The sequence below is a fragment of the Argiope bruennichi genome, chromosome 11 (genome assembly GCF_947563725.1).
Source record: "Argiope bruennichi chromosome 11, qqArgBrue1.1, whole genome shotgun sequence".
In the NCBI taxonomy this organism is placed as follows: domain Eukaryota; kingdom Metazoa; phylum Arthropoda; class Arachnida; order Araneae; family Araneidae; genus Argiope; species Argiope bruennichi.
In genome coordinates, this window is record NC_079161.1 from 6,954,168 (window position 1) to 6,979,169 (window position 25,002).

Sequence of the window (25,002 nt, forward strand, 5' to 3'; positions counted from 1 at the left end):
AAACATTTTGTAGAGCTCTTAGTGAATTTCTTTCCACTAACTTAAAATGAGTACACACACAATTTAGAGTATAAAACTTTCGCATTCACACACTTTATTAATTTTTAAACCTACATGCAATATTACAAATGTATGCTTTTTTTTTTTAAATTAAGAAACAGTAGTTATTACAGCGCATCGAATTTTCGCACCAAACAAAGTGGTGAGCGAGAGTCAGTTTCCGAAGGCAAATGGTTAATGCAATTATTGGCAAACAAAAAAACAATTTTGTGCATTAGAAGTAGATAAATGCTGAAACACCAATTTTCATTTCATTTTGTGACTATTCATGATTTTATTTATTTGTGACAATTGTATGTTGTCTTTAACATGTGAATAATTAGTTGATTATTCAGATTTTCAAAAAATAAGATATTTTTACTTAAACAGTGGATGCTGCTTAATGTGATAGTGGTTAATGTTATCATTCCCTTTATATTATGAAAATCTTCTGGTCCAAAACCAACTATTAAAATGTGCATATTTAGAGTGATCATTACATTGTTTAACATCATCAAGTTTGAGGTAGAGAACTACCTAATCCTTCACTGTTAGTCAGGGTTAATGATTGAATTCCTGGAATTTCTTGCCCCACTGGGAGCCAGTTTTTTTATGAGACAGGATTCATGTTCTTTTGTTTGAACTAGAGTGGTCTGAATTAGTTTAAACGAGCTATAAATAATATCGAGTTTCAAGGCTAGTAGCACCAATCACAAGTAAAATCATACCATTTCTCAGCAGCATGGTTTTCTAACAAAAATTTTCATATGCAATCAAAGACATTTCTTTGATTTTCTTTTTTTTGTAAATGCCAAGTTAACCGAGACTGTATCCGTCGTAATTAAACAAAGACTCAGTTAAAATAGATGAAAAATATTTAATACAATTTGTGGGGATGAGCAGAAAAAATAATGTCTCTCTACAAATCACATTATGCTTTCAGAGCACAGAACTGCTGAAATACAGATAGAATGTGATGATCGATGTCGCTGGTGAACAACAGAGATTCCAGGGTATCCACATATTTGAACACTTGTTCGTGATGCTGGAAAAGAAAATGATGAACAAAAATAAATATTTGTTGGAAAGTTGGAAATAATTTTTATTGATCAATTATAAATTTAAAATACAGTTCTAAAATCAAATTATAACATTATCAATTTGAGAGGGAGAAAAACTATAAAATATATGTGATGACAGCATTTCATTTTTAATCAGACTGGTTCTAAAATAATTGAATCATCATTTTGGTTTACAGACTTGTCTGATTATAAATTCTTTTTTAACAAGAAATGACATTCAAATGATTTGAAATTAATATTAGAAATAATTTAATTAAAAGCAGACTGGGGGAGGGGGGATTCCTGACACCTATATACTGCAACTGCAAAATTCTCAATTTCCATGGAAGTAAGCAGAAGACGAAATGTAATACACAGTTAATTACAGGGCTTCCATTCTTATTGAAGAAAAAAAAAATTTCAGGACTATTCAATGACCTTTTTAAGAAAACTCAAGAACTTTAAAATGACAGATTTCTGACATGTAAATGTAAATAAAAAATGTTTAACTATAAATGATAAAATGAGTCTTTTTTTGTCATTTATTGCTCCTAATACTTAAATCAAGAGCATAAAGTGCACTTTTTATACTTATAATTAGTAACTTGAAAGTTCAAAGTGAGTTTCAAAATCACATTGCATGACTACTACTAGATTTAATTTCATACAAACTATCATTTGCTCACTTCAAAAAAAAAAAAAAAATATTTCACATTTTAACTGAAACAAATTACAAATGTTAATTAGACAAGAATTTTTAACCTTACTTCTGGTCAATATTTTGCATCAGACAGTTATAAATCAAAAAAATTTTTATTTACATTTAAGCAAAAGAACTGGAAATAGTACGAGACCAAAATTACACTTTAAGTTATTATATGTCTCAATCCCTAAAACTATTTGGTTCTGAAATTTTTTTATCCTCTCAGCTTTTATCAACGTTATTCAAAGACTTCTATAGTCAGATCTCAACTTCTATCAGATTTCAAATTTTTATTTTAAATAATTTAGTTAATCTGCAATATGTTCCTTTATTTTCTTATTCTTTTCCTTTTGATATTATTATTTTTATTGTTTATGTTTTTGACATATTTAGAGTTACCTTTTTTGCATCTAATCTAAATTTCTTTATGGTTGAAAGTTCTCAACTCTATTGCATTTTTTATTTCGAAGAAATCCCCTCTCAATTATGGTCCGGATATGGGATTGTATCATCAGGATTTCAATTACCTCCCACAATTTTCTGATATGATTTGATCACCTAAATATCTTCATAAAAAATTTATCAGCTCAACTTTTGGATAGTTTAAATTCCTTAAAATTAACTGAATTCCATATATTGAAAAGTTGATAAATTCAACCAGAATGCAAAACCATTCTTTTACTTGCAGTCATTTTCAAAAACAGAAAAACTGGCTTCCATCTAATTAGTTTTTAGTAATTTGGGCATTCTCCATGGATTGAAATTCAAATTCCTGGCAAGCACATTTGAGAGAGGACTCTCCCAAAACTACACAAATGAAGGCATATATTAAGTTTTGACAGTTGCATTTCATATTTTGTAGTTGTTTTTCTAATTTTTTTTTTTTTTTTTTTTTCTGATCAGCAGTAGTATTCTATCTTCCAAACAATTTTACATTAATTTTGCTCATATCCGACATATGAATGTGTGTTTGAAAAATCACACTTGGAAATTCTACTTACAGTCATGTCTTCAAGAACATTTTTCAAGACACTGAAAGTTTTCAAATAGCCAGAGGACATTTCTTTCATAACCTATGCCAAAGATGGCAAAAGTGGAATGTCTCTATAGTAGAATGTTGCATGGTTGGATAATCTTGGCTGTTAACAAGAAAAATCTGTTTGACAGATAGCATCTGATCTTTACAGTACTTAGTAATCAATTTACATGATTTAGAGTTTGGTGTAGAAATCTTATCCTTTTCAATATTCTCAACATATAACATTAAGCTGCTGCCCATTTCCATTATCTATCCAGCACCATTCGTATTCTCTAAACACCAGTTCCATTTTCAGATGTTTCTCACTCTGAAAATTTCAGGTAGGTTTCCCTTCTCAACAGCGAATTTTTGAATAAATAAAACTTACTAGTTAAAAAAAAAAAGTTCAATCTCCTAAGTGGATATTATTTAGCCACATCTAAATGAACTACTGACTGTTTGAACACCATTGCTAACCACATTTACAAACAATATTAACAATTCTTTTAACATTTCACCATTTAATAAGTAAAAAGAAACATCTATTTACTAATAGACTTTTGATTTTTTTTTAAAAAAATCCAAGAAAAAAATCTTTGTAACACAAAACACTTATGTGTAGGACTTTGGACAGAAAATGAATACTCAAAGCATTTACAGTTTTCATGAGGAAAGAGAGAGAATAACCCCTTTATTATAGAGTATGTAAGAAAGTTTCAGGGTGACTACTCTTGCTGATTTCCACTGATGGAAATCTCTGAACAAAATCAAGTAAAGAAAAAGTAACTTTCATCTTATGATATCACATGAATTCACTCCATTTTTTTCTGAGAAAAATTATAATCATAAACATGAAATCTTTGAAGAATGAAATATCAAACTGAATATTAAAAAGTGAAACAAATTCTTATACATGATTTAAAATGCCATGTGAATATGCAAAACATTCCATGGAAACAGGAAAACAATTTCTTTTTGGACAATATTTTATTTTGAAAAACACAGTAAAATATTCAAATAAATTAATATTTTGTTTTTGGAAAAACTTGCATATCAATGGCAATTTTTTAAAACAATTTAGCAAAATGTGCAGTAATGTTTGCAAATTTTCTTTAAAAATTCTACCAGAACAGGAACTAAGAAAACAAATTGTGACTTTTGACAAAAATTACTGATTAATTGTAAATTTGCATATCAGCAGACTTCACACCCATTGTTTAAGTGATAAATATTAGGTTACATTGATGAGAAATGTTATTATTATAAATTAAACATTTTTAAATTTAGCAAACCATATTAATTCATCCAAAAATATGAAGACAGCAATTTGTTTTTAATTGAAATGAAATTTTTAATTTTCCAAAAATAAAAGTCAAGCTTACCTGAAAAAATACTTCTTGCAACCTCCCCAATGTCAATTTAAACCAGAAATTGTTAAAATCTATCCCTTCAGCTTCACATCTTGCAATGTGTTCTGTCAATAACATGATAAATCTCTAAAAAAATTAAAACACAACTTTCAACAAACATCAAAACAAAAATTAAAATATCTATAATAATAAGTTAAATAAATTCTTTTGAAGTGTAGAGAAATATCTAGAATTGCATTGCAACAAAAGAAGTAGCACGAAAAAGGATGGACAAACACTAAATTTGTAAGTTCTACATTACAAGAAATATATGTATAAGTTATCATTTATCAAGAGGAAACCATTATGAGTACTTTCCCATTAACTGAACCTCAAACAAAAATTGCCAAATCATAATGATAGATCGGCAAACATTAGGAAATAATGTTATAATCAAAAGGAAATAATGCCAACACTTCTTACTGACAAAATTGGGCTTACTTCATGAAAAAGTTCTCATTGTGATAAAATATTTGAATCTTTCCCCATACAGTTTGTTTGATGACTGCAATAAGATTAAGTAGGAAAGATATTTTAGATTTAAAAAAAACAATATATACCAAATTGTAATATAGATATTGTTCATAGAGTTGGTTCTTGCATCTGAAAAAGGTACTTGATTACATCAGACTGGATGACATATTTACAATAAATTGTTTTTGTTATCTTACAATCGATTGTTACTTTATTCAAGATTTCTACAAAATTTATCAGACTCACTTGAAAAATAATGAGGAATAAATTTTTTAGTTCACTCTGTGTTGTGTCTAGTTTTTCTTCCATCTCTTCGATCATTTCTTCAGAAGGCTTTTCATGGTTCGAGTCTTCATCCTCCTCATCTTCTTCCATTGCATCATCTTGCTGTAACAGACAAATTTTTTAAATATAAGGAAAAGTTTCCACCTTTTTTTAACTCGAAAAAAAGTTTGAAAATATGCATTTATTTTTAATTATTAGTTCAATCAATTTCTAAAATTTAATTAAATGAAGCAGATTACCAATCCAGAAAACTAAACCAAATGAGGATTTGATTTTTCTCAATTATATATAATATTATGTAGCAGGTGATAAGATTTATAGATTTTTATTTCCCAACAAAAAATGAAAACAAGTAATCAAAATCAAGACATTTATAAAAAAATATATATTATAAAATATATTAATTATTCAGCATTTTAAAAACAGTTATTTAAAGATACCTCGGTAGTTACTGAAATAACTGATGCAAACTGAAATAAGTTTGCAAATGCCAAAAACAACTCATAAAAAGGTTCTATTTAAATAAACTTCCATATTTAACCCTCCATGGGTTTAAAAAATGGATTCATGTCTGTCTATGTACATTATAATTAAAAAATGTTATCTTGCTGAAATTTGATATATGAATCTTTACAATAAAACAGCAAATGTATCCCAAATTTCAGGCCAAATCTAACCATGAGAAGGCTATTCTCACGTAAATGCAAACAATAAAAATGGAAACAAACTATATGGGTGCCAGCTCCATACCCCATAACAATGGACATATCCCAGAAACTGAATGGAAAAATCACCTATTTCATAATAGATATACAATTATTTAATGAACAAAACACTTTAACAAGAATTTCAAGTAACCAATTGGCAAAAAAGAAAACTTGTTGTCATGTTTTTTAGAAAAATTATGTTAAAAAAGTAGCCAACAGCATTCTGTTTTAAAAGTTTTATTTTCTTTTTGCATTTCTTTAGTTTTTTAGAGCATACCAAATCTAGCTTTTAATAAAAATAGTAATTTAACTTTTAATAAAAATAAAGATTTAATCTTGAATATTTATTTGATTGGAATTTTTGCATTTGATAAATATTTAGAAACAGACCAAACTTATTAAAATAAATTTTACCATTGGAAATCATAAAAAATATTTCAATGAGATTAATATAAAAAAGTGTTCTTGAATATATCCGATTTTGATTTTATCTGTTCATTTATAAGAATTAAAGGTTAAGGATAAAATCTTATTTTTGAAGTAAAATTTTATTTTTTCAACTTTAAGGAGATTCTAGTTTCTGAAAAATAAAACTAGTTTCTTACCAAGTACTGCATCAATCAATAAAAGCTTAAATAAGAGTTATGCAGATAAACTTATTTATTACTAATATATGCTTAATTTAATTATGTTTCTTGTTCTATAGGAATAATTTAAATCCAATATAAGAATACTTAAATCACAGCATCAAATTTTATACAAAGAAAATATTTCATGTAAGGGGAAGGAGGAAATGCAGTAAATGTAATTCAAAATTATCAAAAAAAAGTTTAATTCAAATGCCTATTGTAAAGGACAAATTAGATAGCAATGAAAATAAGAATAATATTGCAGTTTAGGTTTCAGATAACGGTAGAAAACTGCAAAATACAAAAGGAATGCAATAAAATATACAAAATGTAACCAATATTACATAAATAAGCTTACAAAATTCTATGTAAGTCAGTACGAGTTAGAATAAGCTAAGAATAATTGAAAATGAAAGACAATGGAAATGATTAAAGATTATTTTTTCTGAAGTAATAATTCTGACAAATAATTTAAGTAGGCCAGATAAAAAAAATTTTAATTATTTTCTCTTCAGATTTTAATTTATTTTCATTTTCAATATTATAATGGAATTTTAAGATCTTGTATTTATCAAATACACTACTAAAAAGCTCAACTAATGGGTCAAAAAAATGATGATTAAATTTTGAAAGTATTTAAATAGTGTGAGACACAATTGAGAACATAACTGACCAGTTTCTAAACTACAGTCCCATAAAGAGAAATATCTAATATAAAATTCATCAATAGAACCAAAATTTCACCAACTGACTAAAAAAAGTAATATGTTTTGGTTTTTTTCTTTTCCCCTTACCTTTTGTAGTTTTTTCTTTGATTCTTCAACTTGCTTTTGGATTTTAGTCACATGACGGATCATTTCTCTAATAGTTAAATGCAAAATTTCCCAGATATAAAATCTAAAAATAGATCAACAGCTATAAGATATGGCAAAATACTCTGTTTTTAAAATTACATTTAAAAAACTTCTTTGCAATGAATTATTTATAAGTCAAACTAAAAACTGATTCACAATTTCCATTACAAAGGAACTTTGAAACAACAAAAGATTTAAGTATGACTTAATGATTTCACACTTAAGTTTACTGAATGTACAGAAACAATATACAAATGTACTTATTTACCAAACATTATGTCTAAAGTATTCCCATTACACAAAGAATTCTATGGATCATACTGTTACTCATTCATTCATTTTTGTATAGCGTCTGACATTTTTCAGTGATTAATTCATTTTTTATAGTGTCTGATATAAGGTCAGTTTGATATTTTTTAATTAGCTCCAAAAAAGTACTCAAAAACTTCATTTTAATAAAGATTTCTGAATGAACCATTCATTGAAATTCATGAATATAAATTATTTACAATTAAAATACTCTATAAATTCTTTAAAGGGGGGGGGGGGAGAGATAAAAAAAATTTATCATTGTTAAAATTTTAAATTATAATTGTCTAATTAAGGACTTTTCAATCCATATAATTTAAATTCAGCAAAGAAAATAAGAACTATCAGAATTCAAAATTTTGTACAAATGTATTTTGAAACTATAAAATAATACAGAGAAGAGATATAAACAACATCAATGGAGGTATTTTTTTAATAAGTATCTAACTTACTAACTTAAGCATCTAACATTTTATAAAGCATGTCAACTTACGGCAAAATTACAGAAGAGAAGACAAACAATTTGCAATCTCCCTTATGTTGATTGAGAATGTGGGACATATTTATTATTATTCTAGAGAATTAAGTGTCATTGAAAACTTTGATTTTAAAAATCAGATACATTACAATAATCAAAACATACTTTGACTAGCTCATGCCTTTGATAAGAAAAATAGAATAGATTTCAGAAAAATCGAAGATTTCAAACAGAAAGTTTTAAAATTTTTGTGTGTGTGTGTGCGTCAGAATTATAAGTTACAATGTTTTCTTAAAAATTCTAGTTTTAAAATAAACTTCTCATATTTCCACAAAAATTTTCTGACCACGACCAATTCTCCAGTTAGGTGATCCCTGTGAAAATATTCAATGATGCAGTCATATTATTTTCAGTCACAGATTCTTCGGCATTTGTGGTACAAATTCTGCTTTCCTCACATCCATCAAATTTCACTGAAAGAAAAATTGATGATTGGCCACATCAACATCTTTTTGCCATTGAAGAATTCTCAATGTGACAACAATTTTCAAATTCTCTTTAAAAAAATAATGGATGTATATTTTGCCTATTCTTTATTAGTCAGCACAGTTGTAACTTTTTTTTTTTTTGCTGCTCACAAAAAAAAAAGTGATAAATAAACTGACAATAGTTTCTTAAGGAAACTTTCCTCATTTACTGTCATGGGATAGAAAATCATTTAAGTAAAGAGTATAAGAGAAAGTAAACTTGAAGGGAGTAATGATACCTAGGAATTGGGACACATCCACACTCGCATAGAAATTTTGGTCTGTTAGCTAATGATAATCACACTTCTCATAGCAGGTATGAATCATCAATAACAACAACATAGTCCTATTACTACATTCTGAAGAGAAGAAAGAACCTTCCAACTTACTTAGCATTTTTTCACCCATGCAGTATTTACCAAGAGATTCAACTATAAAATACTAACTTTAAAAAAAAAAAATTATTTACTTTGGAAATTCAGATGCCATTTCTTTAGAAAATAGCCAATTTGCAACAGCTGAAGATTCTACAACTTTGGCCTTCAGGAATTTTGTCACCAAACCAACCATCATCTACACAGAAAAAAAAAACTTATGCAATATAAGTATAAAAATTTATCACAGATAAAATTGAACTGCTATGATGACTTTAAATGTCTTGATTTAGAATCCGTAAATTCATAAGAATGCAAATAAATATAAATAAGAAAATTTCACTTTCTACAATGATTACTTGATTCAATTAATTTTCAAAATGATTTTCTATTTAGAAATATTTTTAATAACAAATTAATATTTCAATATGTGATTTGGCACAGTTCTAAAATCAAATGCCAGCATTTATAAATTCATTTTCAATAAACCACTTCATTTATACTTGATACAATACTTAATAATAATATATTTCAATATACTTAAAAAAAAATTTATTTTCTTTCTAAAACATGAATATTTTCCTATTCATGATACAATAAGTTTGATTATTTATAGAAATGGGTGATGCGATAACTGCAGATAAATAAATTCAACAGAGAATTAATACAAATGCTCCCCCTCCGCCCAAAAATACAAATAAACATGAAAATGACTTTGAATTAAACACACTTTTTTATTAATAGCAAGGGGTCTGCACACAGAGATACACGGTTGTCATCATTAAAGGGAATAAGGCTCTAGAAAATCAAGCATAACTTCACCAGCATATAATGTATGCGATATACTCTGTAAAAACCAAATAAAAAAAATTGTTGCATCTTTTGTCAATGAAAGATGCAATACCAATAACCAAGACAATTTTTTCAGACTGTTTTTAATACTGAAGCAATACTGATTAGTTAATTTGAATTTTTTACTTCCTCTAAGAACACAAAAGACATTTAATTTATTCAAATCATTGACAAACCATATAGTGGCAGTGATATCACAACTTAAAAATTCTTAAACACTTTATATAGAGTGTCTGTCATTCATTTAATACTGAACAGTTCATGTTTTATAAAATATGCTGAACCTGAAAAATAAGACTCTTCTCATAACATTATTCCATCAAAATAACAATGATGCAACTGTAGCTTTTTCAAGAATTCCACAGATAGAAAAACATGAATAAAACCAACATCGTACCATGGCATTGACAAAATGCTTAAAAAATTGTGACAACACAAAATATTCTGTATGGAAAAAAAAAAAAAAAATCAGTATTCTGTATTGCAAAGAATTAACAAAGGTGCACAATTTTAGGTTGAATATGTGGCTACTACTGTAATAGGTTTATCAACCAGTCATCAAATGGTAAGGCAAGTTTGTCAGTTGGATATTGTCAGTCAAAATGGAATTTATAATGCAGATCTCCATGGTCAGAAAAGCGATGCATTGCATTGTGTTATTAGTCATACGAGGTTCATATAGTGTAACAGCAACTGAAGAGTTATACAGAAATTCAACTAACATTCACACTAGAATTTACTGCTTGAATGAAGGTAGATGGCCCTTTTCCTTGAAATACTTTGTGAAGCGAAGAAACATTTTTATTTAAACTGAGAAATGATTACAAACAAACTGTTGGATTTGGGCAAAAAAGAATTCTAATAAGATGTTCAAGAAGTTTCATTGCATGCAGCAAAAGTGAGATTGTAGTTTGGTTTTATTGGTACTTTTAAGATTGTGATATGCCAGTTTGAGGAATCAACATCCACAGGACCGTTACATGTTCTATAAATGGGATAACATGTTGTGGAATTTTCTTATACTAGAGTTACAAAAGTGAGGCTGTTTTTAATATGTCAGTTTGATATGTTTTTCACCATTTTTAATAGCATTTTATCAAAACATGATACAGCATATTCTTTCTTAAGATGTTGAATACACACACATACACAAATAATCAAGAATTTATTGCTATTAAGCTGCTTTACACATTCTTTTATAAAAACACAAAGTGGAAGATTTCATTAGGCAATTTTAAAACAAAAAGACAGAAATTCAAACACTTAAAATTTTAAACATTTATTGATTTAAAAATTTGCAAAAAATAAATTAACTTGTGTTCTCAATATGTTTGGATATACATATATATTAAAGAATAGACTTAAAAGCAGAATTTAACAATAAATGAAAGAACAAAGCATAGAAAGAACAGACAAGAATAATGAAACAGCTCTAAAAAATGAAATTTTGTCTAAATTACCTCAGATGTACTAATGCAGAATTTACATTAAAAAATCAATGAGAATGTAAGTTAAACAATGTGAAAACAATTAAAAAGAAGCAAATCCAATCAGAATATACTTATTTGAAAAACAAATGCTAAAGGTATAGATTGATATTTACTTGTTGGTGACAATGCCAGAGTTCAAACATGCTTCTTAATATGCAAATCTGGGCTTCTTCTGAAGTTGATAAAACCTTTAGAACTGTATGATACCTCAAAAAAAAATAAAAAAAAAATAGCATAAACAAAAGTTTTGTTACTGTAATATTTTAATAATAATGATATTATATTAAACAGCCAACAGCAAAATATAAAAATGTGAATGTTTCATCAGCTGCATGAATTGGAAAAATAAAAGATAGATTTCAAACATTTTTTTAAATTATTATTTTGAAAACATAATATTCAGAACCTTTATGAATAATTTTATACTATATGCCTGAAAATTCTCAAAAAAACCAATAAAGTAATTTCGAAAAATCTCTAAACCAATAACGTAATTGGAAAAACCGTATAATATATAAAAAAATCAATAAATATTAGTAATATATATATATATTGCGAACATTTTATTTGCTTTTATAGAGTGAATGATCATAAGTAACAATTTTGAATTCAGTATTTACTTCAATAATCTAATCATATATGAAGAAAGACTTCTCAATAGCTAAAAAATATCAATCACAAAAAGATGAGTTAATACAGATTATCAAATAATGATTTCTACATGTTCAAAATTCAGCATAACAAAATGCATTTGAAAAATTTTTGAAAGTTAAAATAAGATATAATTAAAACTGCTATTTAATTAAATTAATTTATACAGTAACTTTTCTGAAAAGTAGAAGATACATTCCTAATACAGTAAGTATTAAAATGGATTTAAACTTACTTTGCTACAGCTGCAAATGCATGAGAAAAAGATTTATCAGCATATTTGAGCAAAGTCTGCACAAAAACGTCTATCTTCAAAGGGTTATGTGTAGGCTCAACTGAAATAATAATAATAAGATATATATTATTTAATCAAAATGATATTATCTCCATTCTTACTCAAAAATACCTAATACAAATAAATACAAAATATTAAATTAAAGAGCTCAATTAATTTGAAATGAAAGTATTTTCATAATACATGGGCATGCAACTATTTCTATGAATAGTCTTCTAAAAGCAACTTTAAGATTACTTAAGTTCAGAACATTTCTTTTAAAGCATCTTGAATTAAATTTACCATCGTCTTCCTGTAAAGGATTTGGTAAATCTTTTATCACTAACAAAGCTTCTTCTGCTGTACAGCGTTCTTTCAATGCCCCCAATAACTGCTGAGCAGCAACAGTTCCTGGTAAGGCTTCTGCAAGAAATAAATACAGTCAGAATATTATACCCTTTTCCATTATTTGCAATCCATTTATTTGAAAGGAAATTTAAACATGCAATTAAAGCTAAAGATTTAAATAAAATAACATAATAAAATAAAATAAAAATTTTTTCTTTCCTAAAAAGAGTCACCTAAAATAACTGCGTCTAGTCAAGGGAGCTTCAGCCTTAATACAAGCATATTCATATTTTTAACATCTCATTTGGGACATTTTAAACAATTTTTTTTTCTCTTAGCATTAAAAATACACAATATATTGAATAATAGTTTTGCATAAATTTAAAGGCAAAATAGTCGGTCAATTTTATTCAGTGATGAATTATTATATATTCATAGGTTAGTAAAGATAAATAAAATAATATTTGTATATTGTGTACACCTGAAATTTCAAACCAAAATCTCGGAGAGAATTTCTCTGCAGTAGCCGATACTACATGACAGCAATGTCAAAGATGCAATAATGGCGCTAGTACTACAAGAAATTTTAACTAAACTTTTATTAACTGACTCCCTCCCCCCATGCAGGCTCCTTTTTCTAGGTATCTGCACCAATCAGAAAAAAGTGGTTGCATGCTAACTAATGGTTTAGAAAAAACTACTGGCAGGTTTCATGCCAATACTTGCTATATATATCAGCTGGAGGGTGCACCGAAATGTTTATCATATAGTTTGTAATCATAAAGTGTCACAGAAATCTTAATCCATGATAATCCGATGAGTTTTCAAAGAATCTGAATGAAACTGAATATTATATATCATTCTAACTCTCTAATACCTGAAGGTAGTCAAAATCAGTAGTTATGGCCAGATTTGAGGCTTAAATGTAATAGAACTATTGCTTTTCTTAAAAGACTCGCTGTATGAATATTGTGGATTTATATTTAAAACAAATATATTTTTACTGAAAAAAAAAAAATCCTTTTCACCTGCTCCTTCTTGTTCATATTTGGATAAACTTATTGGTTTCAGAGGAAGCAAATTGGAAAAACCTTCTGGCATTAAATCCACAATTCTCTGATGATAGGAAAGCCTAGGAAGTAAAATAAAATACAGAAATAAAATAGTTCAAAATATGAAAGCAAGATTTTTTTTAAAAAAATTTAATATGCATTCAGAAAATGAGTAAAAAATAAAAGCAATGTCATTCAGCATCTCCCCTCCCCCTTTTGATTTAAAAGAGACTTCTTTCTATATTGTAAAATTCACATTTGCATCATCATATTAAAAACAAAAGTTATTAAACATTTAGAGAAATATGCATATACTTTCAAAAGTAATATTCATAAATTCACAAAAATGGCTAACAAATAATTAAAATTTAATTAAATGACAGCAGAAAAATTAAATTTAACCATACAAAAATTTACCAAATATACCCTGAAATGCTATCAAATGATCATTTAATGATAAATGTAAATTATCAAATATTCAAAATAGAAACAAAAGGTTCTCACTCTTATTGAAGAAAAGATTCAGAGGCTTTTCTATTTTATTTAGTTAAATTTTCGAAATTCAAAGACCATAAAATGACATACTTTAGATATAGAAATATCAATATAATTAAAATATTTTTACAATTAATTTTTAAATGCATGATTATGTTCTGGCTTTCTACTTCTAAATGCTTAAAAAAAGAACTCTAAGATTTAATATATTCATCTCAGCTAAAACTTACAGCTCAAAGGGTTTTGTGATCACAATACAAGTGCTTTTAACATTAGTAACAAAAAGCAATTAACAGATGCTAATTTCATGCAAATCATTTAAGAGTTCTGCCTTCGCAATTTAGATGAAACAAAAGTCATTAAAAATTATTAATTCCATAAATATTTCTTAATTTTGACCAGTGCATAGCAAAATGAAGAGAAAAGTGAGAGACAAATACAATTCAAGAAATCTTTTACACTTAAAACAAATGAACTGGAAACTGTGTGCTATTAAAATATTTCAAATTTTTAAACCTTAAAAATTCTCTTTAATTTTTGTCCTTTATGATTTTCAATTATTTATTTTTATCTGCAGTTTAGTTTATCTGCGTTTGCTAATATATTTTATAATTTTCAGACTGTCATTTGTCCATTAATTTTTTTTTTTTTTTTACATATTTAAAGAAGGTATTTTTCTGCATACTCAAGTGTTTTAAAAATTCTCCCTTATTATTTGTTTTTTCCAATCCAGTTAAAACCAAATGTTTTACAATATATATTTCTTCTTTAAGTGTTTCAATCTCACTATTTTTAATCAAGAAAACTCTTTTCATTTATGATCTGGTCATAGGACTGTATCAATAAAATCTTAATTAATTTCCACAACTCTTGATAAAATCTTTGACTTTTTCTATATTTGGAAAAAATTTGTCATTTAGATTTTTAGATATTTTAAATTACTAAAATTCAATTGGAATAGCAAATCATATCATTCAAAAAGTTTGTTTAGTTCTGTTAAAATAGAATCGCACTCTTTTTTTTTTTTTTTTTTGCGAGTGCTTGCAATTTACGAGAACAATAAGAATTTTCATGTTATAACCCAAGAGCAATAAAAAGTTCTGAACAGATACTTTAGAACATTAAAAATTCTAGGCACTTGTGCTTACACGCTATGCAAGTAAGAAATGGAAAATCTGGCTGATCATATAGGGCCTTGTCCCTATTGAGTGCTATGCAAATACATGTTACCCAGATGTGAATAGAAATCCAACAATTTGTTTCAAGTTCATTAGATTTTCATGCCCTCACATGTTGTGAACATTTTTTTTTTTTTTTTGAAAAAATTTAAAGACCTTCTGAAATCTTGAAAAAAAAAAAAAATCAATCTTGGAGTTGCCATGTGACAGGCATAAGATATGAAACATTTGATATATTTGAATAATATGTTTGTGAAATTTATGATTTTAATAGTAATCCAGTATTAATACAGTAAAGTTTGAAAAGTTCTGCACTACTTCTAACACAATAAATAAAGGCAAACCTTTATAAAAAGTTTGCAAAATTATAATGCATCAAATTTACACCATGTGAATCCAAATGGCATCATCAGTTTTTCAAAACAAAATACATTATGTGTGTTTGGGAAATGCAAATATAAAGTTTCAAAGTAACTTAAAACCAGATAGAAATGGGTGAAAATTAAAAAGAAAAAAATTCTTTTGAATTTCACAAGCTTGATGAGGATCGCATTACATAATCTGTTTTGGAAGTAATAGCTTCAAAATTTCAGAAGCAATAAAAAAAAAAAATACAAGTAAGTAGCATTGTTGTATATAGATATACTGTATACCTTATTTCCATACATTCATTATAATTGTCTTTTTTATTTCAGAAAACCGAACAATTAAAAGGGAGATTATAGCAGCTATACAAATGACAGACGATGAAGAATGGTCTAATAGTAAATATGACAATTGAAAAAAATTATATATTACTTTTTTTTATATTTAAAATTCTTTTATATTGTGAAGAAACATTGTTAAATAAAAATATATTTCTGTTCGGTCAAACAAGAAAAAAAAAAATTCAGTATTTAATGCTACTTTACTATGGTTTTTAGCAATTTCTATAAATAGAAATCCAATAACTGCATTTCTCCTAACGCTTAAATGTAAAAAAAAAAATAATAATAATCAATAATCTATCCTAATTAATCAAGTAGGTTCCAAAAATACATTCGTACTTATTTTCTCATTATTCTAGAATCAAAAACATTTAAAATTAATTTAAATATTCATTACAGCTTTAAAATTTTCAAATATCACTAATGATATTTTTAATTTTTAAAGTTTCCATTCTCCATTCTGTCTTGTTTCAAGGATTGGTTGAATGTTCATCACACATTAAACTATATACATTAAGACCAGAAAACACTTAAATAGAACACTCTGAAAGTATGGAGCAATGCCATACAGAAAATCACTCTGACAAAAGCTATATGAATAACATGTCCCACATATTTTGAAGATCATTTCAGATTGGTTTCTAAGGCATAACAATATTTTCTCCAACTGCTGGGGCTGATTAAAATTCATTCCTTGTGCTTAGATTCGTTCATTGATTTCAACAAATTTTTATGCAATTAAAAATCTTTTTTTTTTTTTTAAGTTGAAAGAAAATACTATAATTTAGTAAGTGTTTCTTTTTAAAAAAATCTACTAGAACACAAAGAAAAGGAGATAGGTACCTCATGCATTTGGCAAGAGTTTCTCGGATAAAAACTGGCCTTGGATGCAAAGGATCCAGACTGATGCAGTCACTCCAATCATCCCAATTCCATCGGAATTGAAAGTTACTTAAATGGTACGCAAACCAACTTGCAAATCTAAATACACAAATAAAAATCAACTAATAAAAAAATAGTGTAGTAAATGTATGATAATTCATAAGCTTTCAGCAGATTTCTTTTATTATTCTGCTGATGCAAAAATGTATATTAAAAGCTTCCATAATAACCAGTTGATAATTTAAAAACAAAAGAATTTTTAAAGATATAAATTCCAATTTCAAATTCAGACATATAAAATTAATAATACATTACAGGTTAATTCAGTTTTAAATGGGTATAGACTTTAATTTTTTTTTTTTTTCTTCCTCAATTTTTCTTGATGAAGAAGTAATTAAACACATACAGGAAAAAGAGCAAAATGATGGAAAGAAGTGGGTGAAAATTAAAACAATATGCAGAAAGAAAGTTTTGAAGAAGAAAACAAATGATGGATGGATTCAGAAAATTTATTGTGTAATATTTTTCTACATAATGTTCTGAAATTTCACTGTATAGAAAGAATTTTTAAAATCCCAGGAGCAATCTTATATCAAGCAAATAGCAGTTTTGTAGAAGAAAACAAATGATGGATGGATTCAGAAAATTTATTGTGTAATATTTTTCTACATAATGTTCTGAAATTTCACTGTATAGAAAGAATTTTTAAAATCCCAGGAGCAATTTTATAATCAAGCAGATATTCACAATTAATACTTACTTGTAATTAGACTTACAAGTGGAGAACATTGAAGAGAAATTGAGCTTGGGATATATGATACATTAGTATTATAATAAATTGCAGGGTGCAAGTCAATTTCTATGGATCAAGGCAAGATCTTGAATTTGATATAGGTTTAAAATCTGCAGCGAGTTGCATTTTAGAATAATTTTTTTTAAAATTATATTTAATAATTAACATTCCCCCCCCTCATACAATTTTCTTTTGGCACAAACTCTCTTTTGGTAAGAATTGTGCTGTTAGTCAATGAAAAAATTCAATGTATTGAGAATGAAATGCATTTCTATAGATAGGGATTCTAAAAAGTGGGTCTCAATGTTTAAAAGATTGGGAATCTCCGATTTAGAGTGTTCATTCATTAAAGTATTAAATGCAAGAGAAAACTAATTCTTGGGAAATATCCTCCAGCATAGTTTAAATGCTAGTAAGTTGTCACTATTGTTCAGAGGCAAAGCAAGCTGGTGACAGCTTAATGGCCTGCTATCCATATGATCACGGTTTAATCTTGGAAAAAAATTTCAAATTAAATTCAAATTTAAAAATATTTTAATTATTATAAATAGGTTTTTATGCAAAAAAAAAAAAAAAAAAAAAATCGTTCATTCATAGAATAGTTGCATTAAAGCTAAAATATTAATATTTTCTTAAACTGGTAAATAATAATAAAGAATCCTTTATAAAAATTTTAAATTATGATTATCTCTAATACCTTAAATTGTTTTAATAACTAATTCTTGATTCTAATTATACAACAATGATTTTTTCTTTGGAAATGACAATAAGAAGCTGATAGTTTGATAAATACCTAATAATATGGTCTTGAATTTATTAATCAACAGGCAATATTAGAGATCAGCTGTTATTGGACTAAATGAATCTAGTGATGTTTACCTTTGTAGACAGTTAAAAAAATCTTCAAAAGTTAATGTGTAAAATTCAATTTATTTGATCAAATAAAATAAATTCTTGACAAAACTGTATAAAAATGGAATCAATGTTTCATCTTTAATTGTCATTGCCAATTTTAATAATATAATCATGCATGCTTGGCATGTTGTTCACCTGTCAGTTAAATTAAATTGTAATTATAATTTAAGTTCATACGAGTGAATATTATTTTCTGAAATAAAAAATAAATCTGTAAAATATGAATTAAAATATTCATAAACTGTTAAATTACTTTAAAATAATTTAGATTTTTTTAAAATATAGTCTTATCTAAAATTAAACCCAGATCTCCTTGTCAGCAATCCTTTACACTACCACCATGCTGTTTCACCTCTGAACAGTAATGCCAATTTGCTTATTTATAAACTATGCTGAAAGCTTTAACAATTTAATGAATGAACATCCTAAAAAGTATACTATCAACATATCAAATCTCTTCTTGAACCTAAATTCCATAGCTTGTGCCTTCCATAATGTCATATGGTGATTTCAAAATGCTATTAAATTTTTTTCCTGAATATGTTTGAATTTTAAATAATCTATTTGAATTTTGATATTACTTATTTAATTGTGGTAGACAGGTCAAGCAACATGACTGACAAAATACGCATAAACCAATTTCAAACAAGTAATCACAACAAAACATGAAGAGATACATTCTAAAAAGATATATCCAACTATCCCCCCAAAAATTATCCATTATATGTAATATATCATTACTGATGGCAAAGAGATTTCAAAATAAACAATTTTCCCAAAAACAAATACTTAAGCATGTAGCTAAATGCCATATGAGAGGAATTTTTATTTAGTGGCTAATATACATTATGTTATCAGGCAAACTGAAAAATATGCATAAAGTTAAGATAATTACGTGTTTGTAATAATTCCAAAGTTTCGATCATTGGGATGCAAAAAAAAAAAAAAAAAAAGTTAACCAGTATTTGGAATGAAAAATATATTTACCTGTTTGCACAATCAATATTCATTGTATCCAGCCTCTCATACATTAGCTCCACAGCTTGTGCAAGCTTACAGATGCATTAAGGATAAATAATAAACATTTCAAAGCTAAATGACACAAACAAGTGAAAATATAGCATAAGAAGATAATGTGATTAAAATCTTTTGCTGAAAGAAATTAATAAATGCTTGAATTATAATTTAATCAATTGTTGTATCTGGTGTCCCTTTTAAGGCTAAAAGGTATACATTGAAAATGTGAAAAATCAATCAAAGTTATGACATTTTTTTCATTTTAATATTTCTTTAACAAATAGATTATTATTAATCGTATATTATATATATATATATGTATTATATCTTAATCAGTTCACTCAATATAAGCATTTTAAGTATATTCTTTAGCATCTTTGCAAAATGAAGTTTTATGATGTTATCCTTTAAAATACTTTCTGACCATTACATTTTTAGCAAATACTCTGAAACTTTTCCCTCTATATTGTATACACATGTATTGATGTCATTTGTATAAATAAATTATTTATTAAAATCTTTTTGTATTCAGGCCATCATGCATTATTATTATTATTTCCCTAAATATTTAAAAGAAAAATTGCATAACTCAAAATGTGAGGCAAATTGAACCATGTCGCACATGCAAAATTTTAGAAAGAAATAAAATATCAATTTAAAAATTCTGGGAAAACAAATTTTAAGATTATATTTTAAAACATATGAGGCAATTCAAGCTTTTATAATAATTTAATACTTTTTATTTCATACTAAAACATGAAAAAATGTCAGAATACATGGCTGATATTTTTTTGCAAACAAAAGAAAATTATTACAGGATTGCACAATTATTGAGTTCTTAGTTTCTAAGCAAGAACTCAATCGTGCAACCCTAATTTGAACATTCATTGTACCCTAAAAGAAATTTATTAGAAATCAGTCACAAAAAGAAAAGCCTAGTTTTAAAATTATCATATTTATAGTCCACTAAATGAAAATCATTTTTTAAAAAAATAATAACTGATTATTATACCAAAGTTATTCATAAATATTCCAAACAAAATTTCTACATAATCATAATGACAAAAAAATTATTTAATTTCATTCTACCCAGATTTTTTTCCAAGTTTATCTGCAGCTCCAAAGGAAATATGCATAATAATGATACCTTGCAATGATTAAAAGAAACAAGTTTAAATAATGTAAAACTATTGCTTTATGATTAGAGTTCTTTATACAATAAAATAATAAAATTGAAGCAAGGTACCAGAAATTTTAATAATAATTCAGTACTGTAAAAGGATACCACCTGTGGCATTGTACTTGGCTGAAGTTTGCATAGCTCTAAGAACAGAGACCCCAAACAAATTTCTGGGAAGGTTACCACAGGAAGTTTGAATAATTCAGATAACATAACCTAATAAAATGTAATGAAAAACATTGTATAACTTTCTATTACAATTGTTTTATATAAAATATATATTAAAGAAAAAAAGCAGCAAATTGTATTTAAACTTAAAGATACTAACTTATTGTTGAAAACATGCAACACAAATTTAACACACACATGCTATATAAGTTAAAAATAGCAATATTTAAATTAAATTTCAAATAAAATATGAGAGCACTAGGTACTGCTTCTTTCAAATTAAGGTATTGAATATACAATCACAAATATGCTGGCCAAGTTTGGCAATTTTTTTTCCAGGAAAGAGTAAGCCAACAAAATCACATGGAAGCGATAGTAAACAAGTATCAAAATTAAGTATGAAACTTTAAAAAAAGCTGGTATTAAATCATATCAAACTTTTAAATTCACATATCATAGACGAATACCAAAGATTGATTGAGTGACTTCTTACAAATTAGGGTCACTATTAGGAACAAATTCGTATTTAATTTATATTTATGTAAATAGTTTTATCAATGTTTACTATTCCTGTTTGAATCCATTTTTAAATATTTTATCAAGTGTGAATAGCAGTACATTTTCCTTTGCTTGTTTGTATAACTGGAAAAAAATCAGCAGCTTTAGTAGAGCTTGGTATATTCACTTTTTTCTCAGTGACAAACGATTTTATATACTTTTTAAATACAGCTTGAAATTGACCAGACCGTTACAATGCTTTCAACGTTTATTATAGAGGTCAACGATAATGACAGAATCGCTAATTCCTCGAAATCAAAACTTTTTTGAGCTATGAAAAATTAATTATTTTGCAAGAACTCTATCATATTGCAGAGTTCAAACTTATTACATATGGTAAGAAATCAGGTCTTCAGAAAGAAACAGGCAAAGTTTGTAAAAGATTATTCAGGAATTAAGAAAGTTTAGGTTTGTGTACAGTGCACACTGATCATCTTTCCAATTTACATAGTGTTACTATTCACACTTCCTCTTGTATGAGATTTGTGTTCCAACGTCATTTACTGTTCTAAAACCTGTCCCAGAGATAGCCCTGCAAATATTCAAATGATATGCAGTGACCTTGACTAGCCAGGGGATAATGCACATTGGAAAAACCCTCAATTTCAAAAGAAAAATGTATAAGATATTTGTCATTATATTTTTTTGTCCTGCCAATTTGATATGATGAAGAAATGAAAGGTATAGATCATCTCGGCTAATTTCACAGGCAGTCAACTTTCATTATGTAGGCACACAAAACTTCAATATTAGTAACTGTCTTAATGTGCTCGTTGAATAAATCGAAAAGTAATGTAATATTTATAAATTGCAAATAAATATGCATCTTTACACACTTCTTTTATACATTGCATCAACCTCCGTTGTCTTTTATAAAGGAACATAAGTTGAAAACAGTGTGTACATGTATGTATTGTAAAATAATTGATTTCAAAAAAAAAAAAAAAAGAAAGAAAGAAAGAGAGAAAAAAGAAATAGATCTATTAATCCTGCTAGCCCTTATATTGCTTAACTAGGAATAACTTATTAGAGGTCAGAAATATAAAGAATAATATTTGTACTTTCTGGTTATACATTACTTAAAAATAAAGTCCCCTAGTAACCCTTAAGATTAAACTTTGAATTCAAATCATTTGACCAAGTAATTGCCAAAGTTTAGATATTTTACAAAGGAAAATATAAATTCTCTACAATCTTCAACTAAAATCATTAAGCTAAAGTTCATAAAACTTAGCTAAAAAGTTAAAAATATATATATTTATAAAAAAATAATAAAACTCACCTCAACAATTACATATTCCAATGGAATTTTATGTTTCCCAGGGTAGCTGAGCAGAACAGCAGCACTGAAAAAATGAAATAATATTAATTTTGAATAAAAGTAAGGAATACATTATTTTATGCATTTCAATTAATAAACATTTATAAAATAAATAATCATTTCAAAGATTTAAAAAAATGCTAATTTATTGCATTATTTTACATATACTGCTTATTTTTATTAAAGGATTTTATTATCTTACTGAAAGAAACGAGAAAAACTCATTACATACACATTCAAATCAAGATATTTTAACTGTACATAGCATCTACATTATTAGTGTTACTATTGCATCTGGAACTATGAAGTAAAGTTAAATGAGGGCTTAATTTTAAAATATAAAAAAAGATGGAAAATCATCAAAATCACCTGAGAATTTTTCAGGTAGAGAAATTATATTTCATAAAACCCTCATTTAGGTTCTTTTATGAATAAAAACCTTACAAACTTTTACATACCATTCCTTTCGATTAAGATACTGTTGTTGAATAATTCTTCTAATTTGCTCTTCAATTAAAAACCTCTCAATTGAATGAGCACCAGGTAAGACAGGACCACCCTAAAATTGAAAATGCAAACATGCATTAATCTGTTTCTAAACTGAAACTAAAAAAAAAAAAAAAAAATGAATTTAAAAAGCAAAATTTTACATACAGAAAATTAAGAATTATTTTCCTCGCTTAGGTAAAGATAAAAGAATAAAATTTATGTTATTTAATCAGGCATGGATTGAAGGCTTGGCATCACAAGATCTCTGGCTGAAAGGGGGTACAAAATAAAGCCTTTTTTAAAAAGCTCACAAGGTTTTTCTAATGTCTAAATCTGTACACATATTTGATTTTATGCAGAAGTCAATCTTCTCAATAAGATCAAAGCTCATTTCAGTGAAAAAAAAATTGTTACAAGTACCAGAAATCCATGATTGATTTGAATGATTTCACCCAAAATTTATTCCCTTCAATGACAATTATTTTTTAGTCTTTGGTTTAAAAGATGTTAATTTAGTAATATCATTTTTCTAAATACTTCTTTATCATTTTTATGCCTAATAATCTTCCAAAATTTGTTTTTGAAATCATTGATCTGATTATTTTTCTGTCTTTTCATTTGTTGCAGCATTTTTCTCCTACATTTCATTTGGCTCTTTTCATTCATTCATTAAATTTTCTTAAAGAAAAATTGAGGAATCTTTTTTTTTTCTTTTCTTGCTTTTCCTGTAAACATGCTACAATGCATCAACATAACAATATGATATATGTGTATTTTGATAATATTTAAGTGAAAATATTTTTTGCAATTACTCGTCTATATTTGCATAATGCTCAGTGGACTTCAGAAAAGAAAGCAGGAATGCAGAATCTCAGAATGCAAGAAAATTTGAAGGAAATTGATGGATTTTCACTCCTATTTTGATTGCTTTCAAAAAATTGGATTGTTGCATAATAATTACTCATATACATGTAATAATTATCATCATTAAATAATATATTAAACATTATTAATATAAATGTGTTTTTTTTCTTCCAATTTTTGTGTAGCTAACTACCTAGCTCTTTAATTTGTTAGGACTCATATTTCGCATCAAAAACTCTTCAGTTGATTTAAAATTCATTTAAAGAAATACAAATTAAAACAAATGTATTTTTACCTCCGGACAATCTGTATAGTCAAAAAGTCTGAACACAACACTTGGGAAGGGATAGGAACATCCATCTTGATGAGGAGGAGGCACCATGGTTGGAATACTGTGTTGGAGGGCCTCACACAAAACACCATCAAAGGCAAGGTAAGGCCTTAATATGTGGTGCTCCATCCATTTGTCTGAGCGCAACTTGTTAATTTGGGCCCATAAGCAGTCCAGGTACTGTGAAATTAGAAATGATAAGTGGTTACTAATAAAAGTCAGCGAATGTCAGGAATTCAATTTTAACAGCTATGAAAATCGATTAATTTGATGATAATTTCTAAAAAGATAATAATCTAAGTCCTTGGATATTGAAAAATTCTCTCCATTTTAATGAGATTCAAATTATGATTTTTTTTTTCAGATGTTAGAAATTATTTTTCTGCTAAAAGCTTGACAATATTTTTAAAAATCATGACAAAAATAATATATGTATTTATATGAAGAAAAGTGTCATATCATGTAAAGAAAAAAAGCATATTTCCAACAAAAATAGCTTTTTTTTAAAAATTAAAAGTCACTGCACCATTACCAAAGAATAAATTATCTATTAAAAATCTACAAAAGATA

At 26.8% G+C, this 25,002-nt stretch overlaps 1 protein-coding gene across 1 annotated transcript in view; it reads right to left on the reverse strand.

The window, feature by feature from the left end:
• Positions 1–896: 896 nt before the first annotated feature.
• Positions 897–25,002, reverse strand: part of LOC129957466 (nuclear cap-binding protein subunit 1-like) — a 38,894-nt gene continuing 14,788 nt past the window's right edge. Inside the window, exons 10-24 of the mRNA XM_056069780.1 lie at positions 24,397–24,612; positions 23,207–23,307; positions 22,710–22,773; positions 20,807–20,917; positions 19,492–19,556; positions 16,758–16,895; positions 13,511–13,614; positions 12,438–12,557; positions 12,096–12,195; positions 11,323–11,416; positions 8,963–9,066; positions 7,120–7,222; positions 4,951–5,091; positions 4,204–4,317; positions 897–1,084 (exon numbers count right to left, since the gene is read on the reverse strand). Coding sequence (XP_055925755.1) covers positions 971–1,084; positions 4,204–4,317; positions 4,951–5,091; positions 7,120–7,222; positions 8,963–9,066; positions 11,323–11,416; positions 12,096–12,195; positions 12,438–12,557; positions 13,511–13,614; positions 16,758–16,895; positions 19,492–19,556; positions 20,807–20,917; positions 22,710–22,773; positions 23,207–23,307; positions 24,397–24,612 — 1,689 coding nt within the window. The 3' untranslated portion in view covers positions 897–970. The remainder of the gene's footprint in view (positions 1,085–4,203; positions 4,318–4,950; positions 5,092–7,119; positions 7,223–8,962; positions 9,067–11,322; positions 11,417–12,095; positions 12,196–12,437; positions 12,558–13,510; positions 13,615–16,757; positions 16,896–19,491; positions 19,557–20,806; positions 20,918–22,709; positions 22,774–23,206; positions 23,308–24,396; positions 24,613–25,002) is intronic.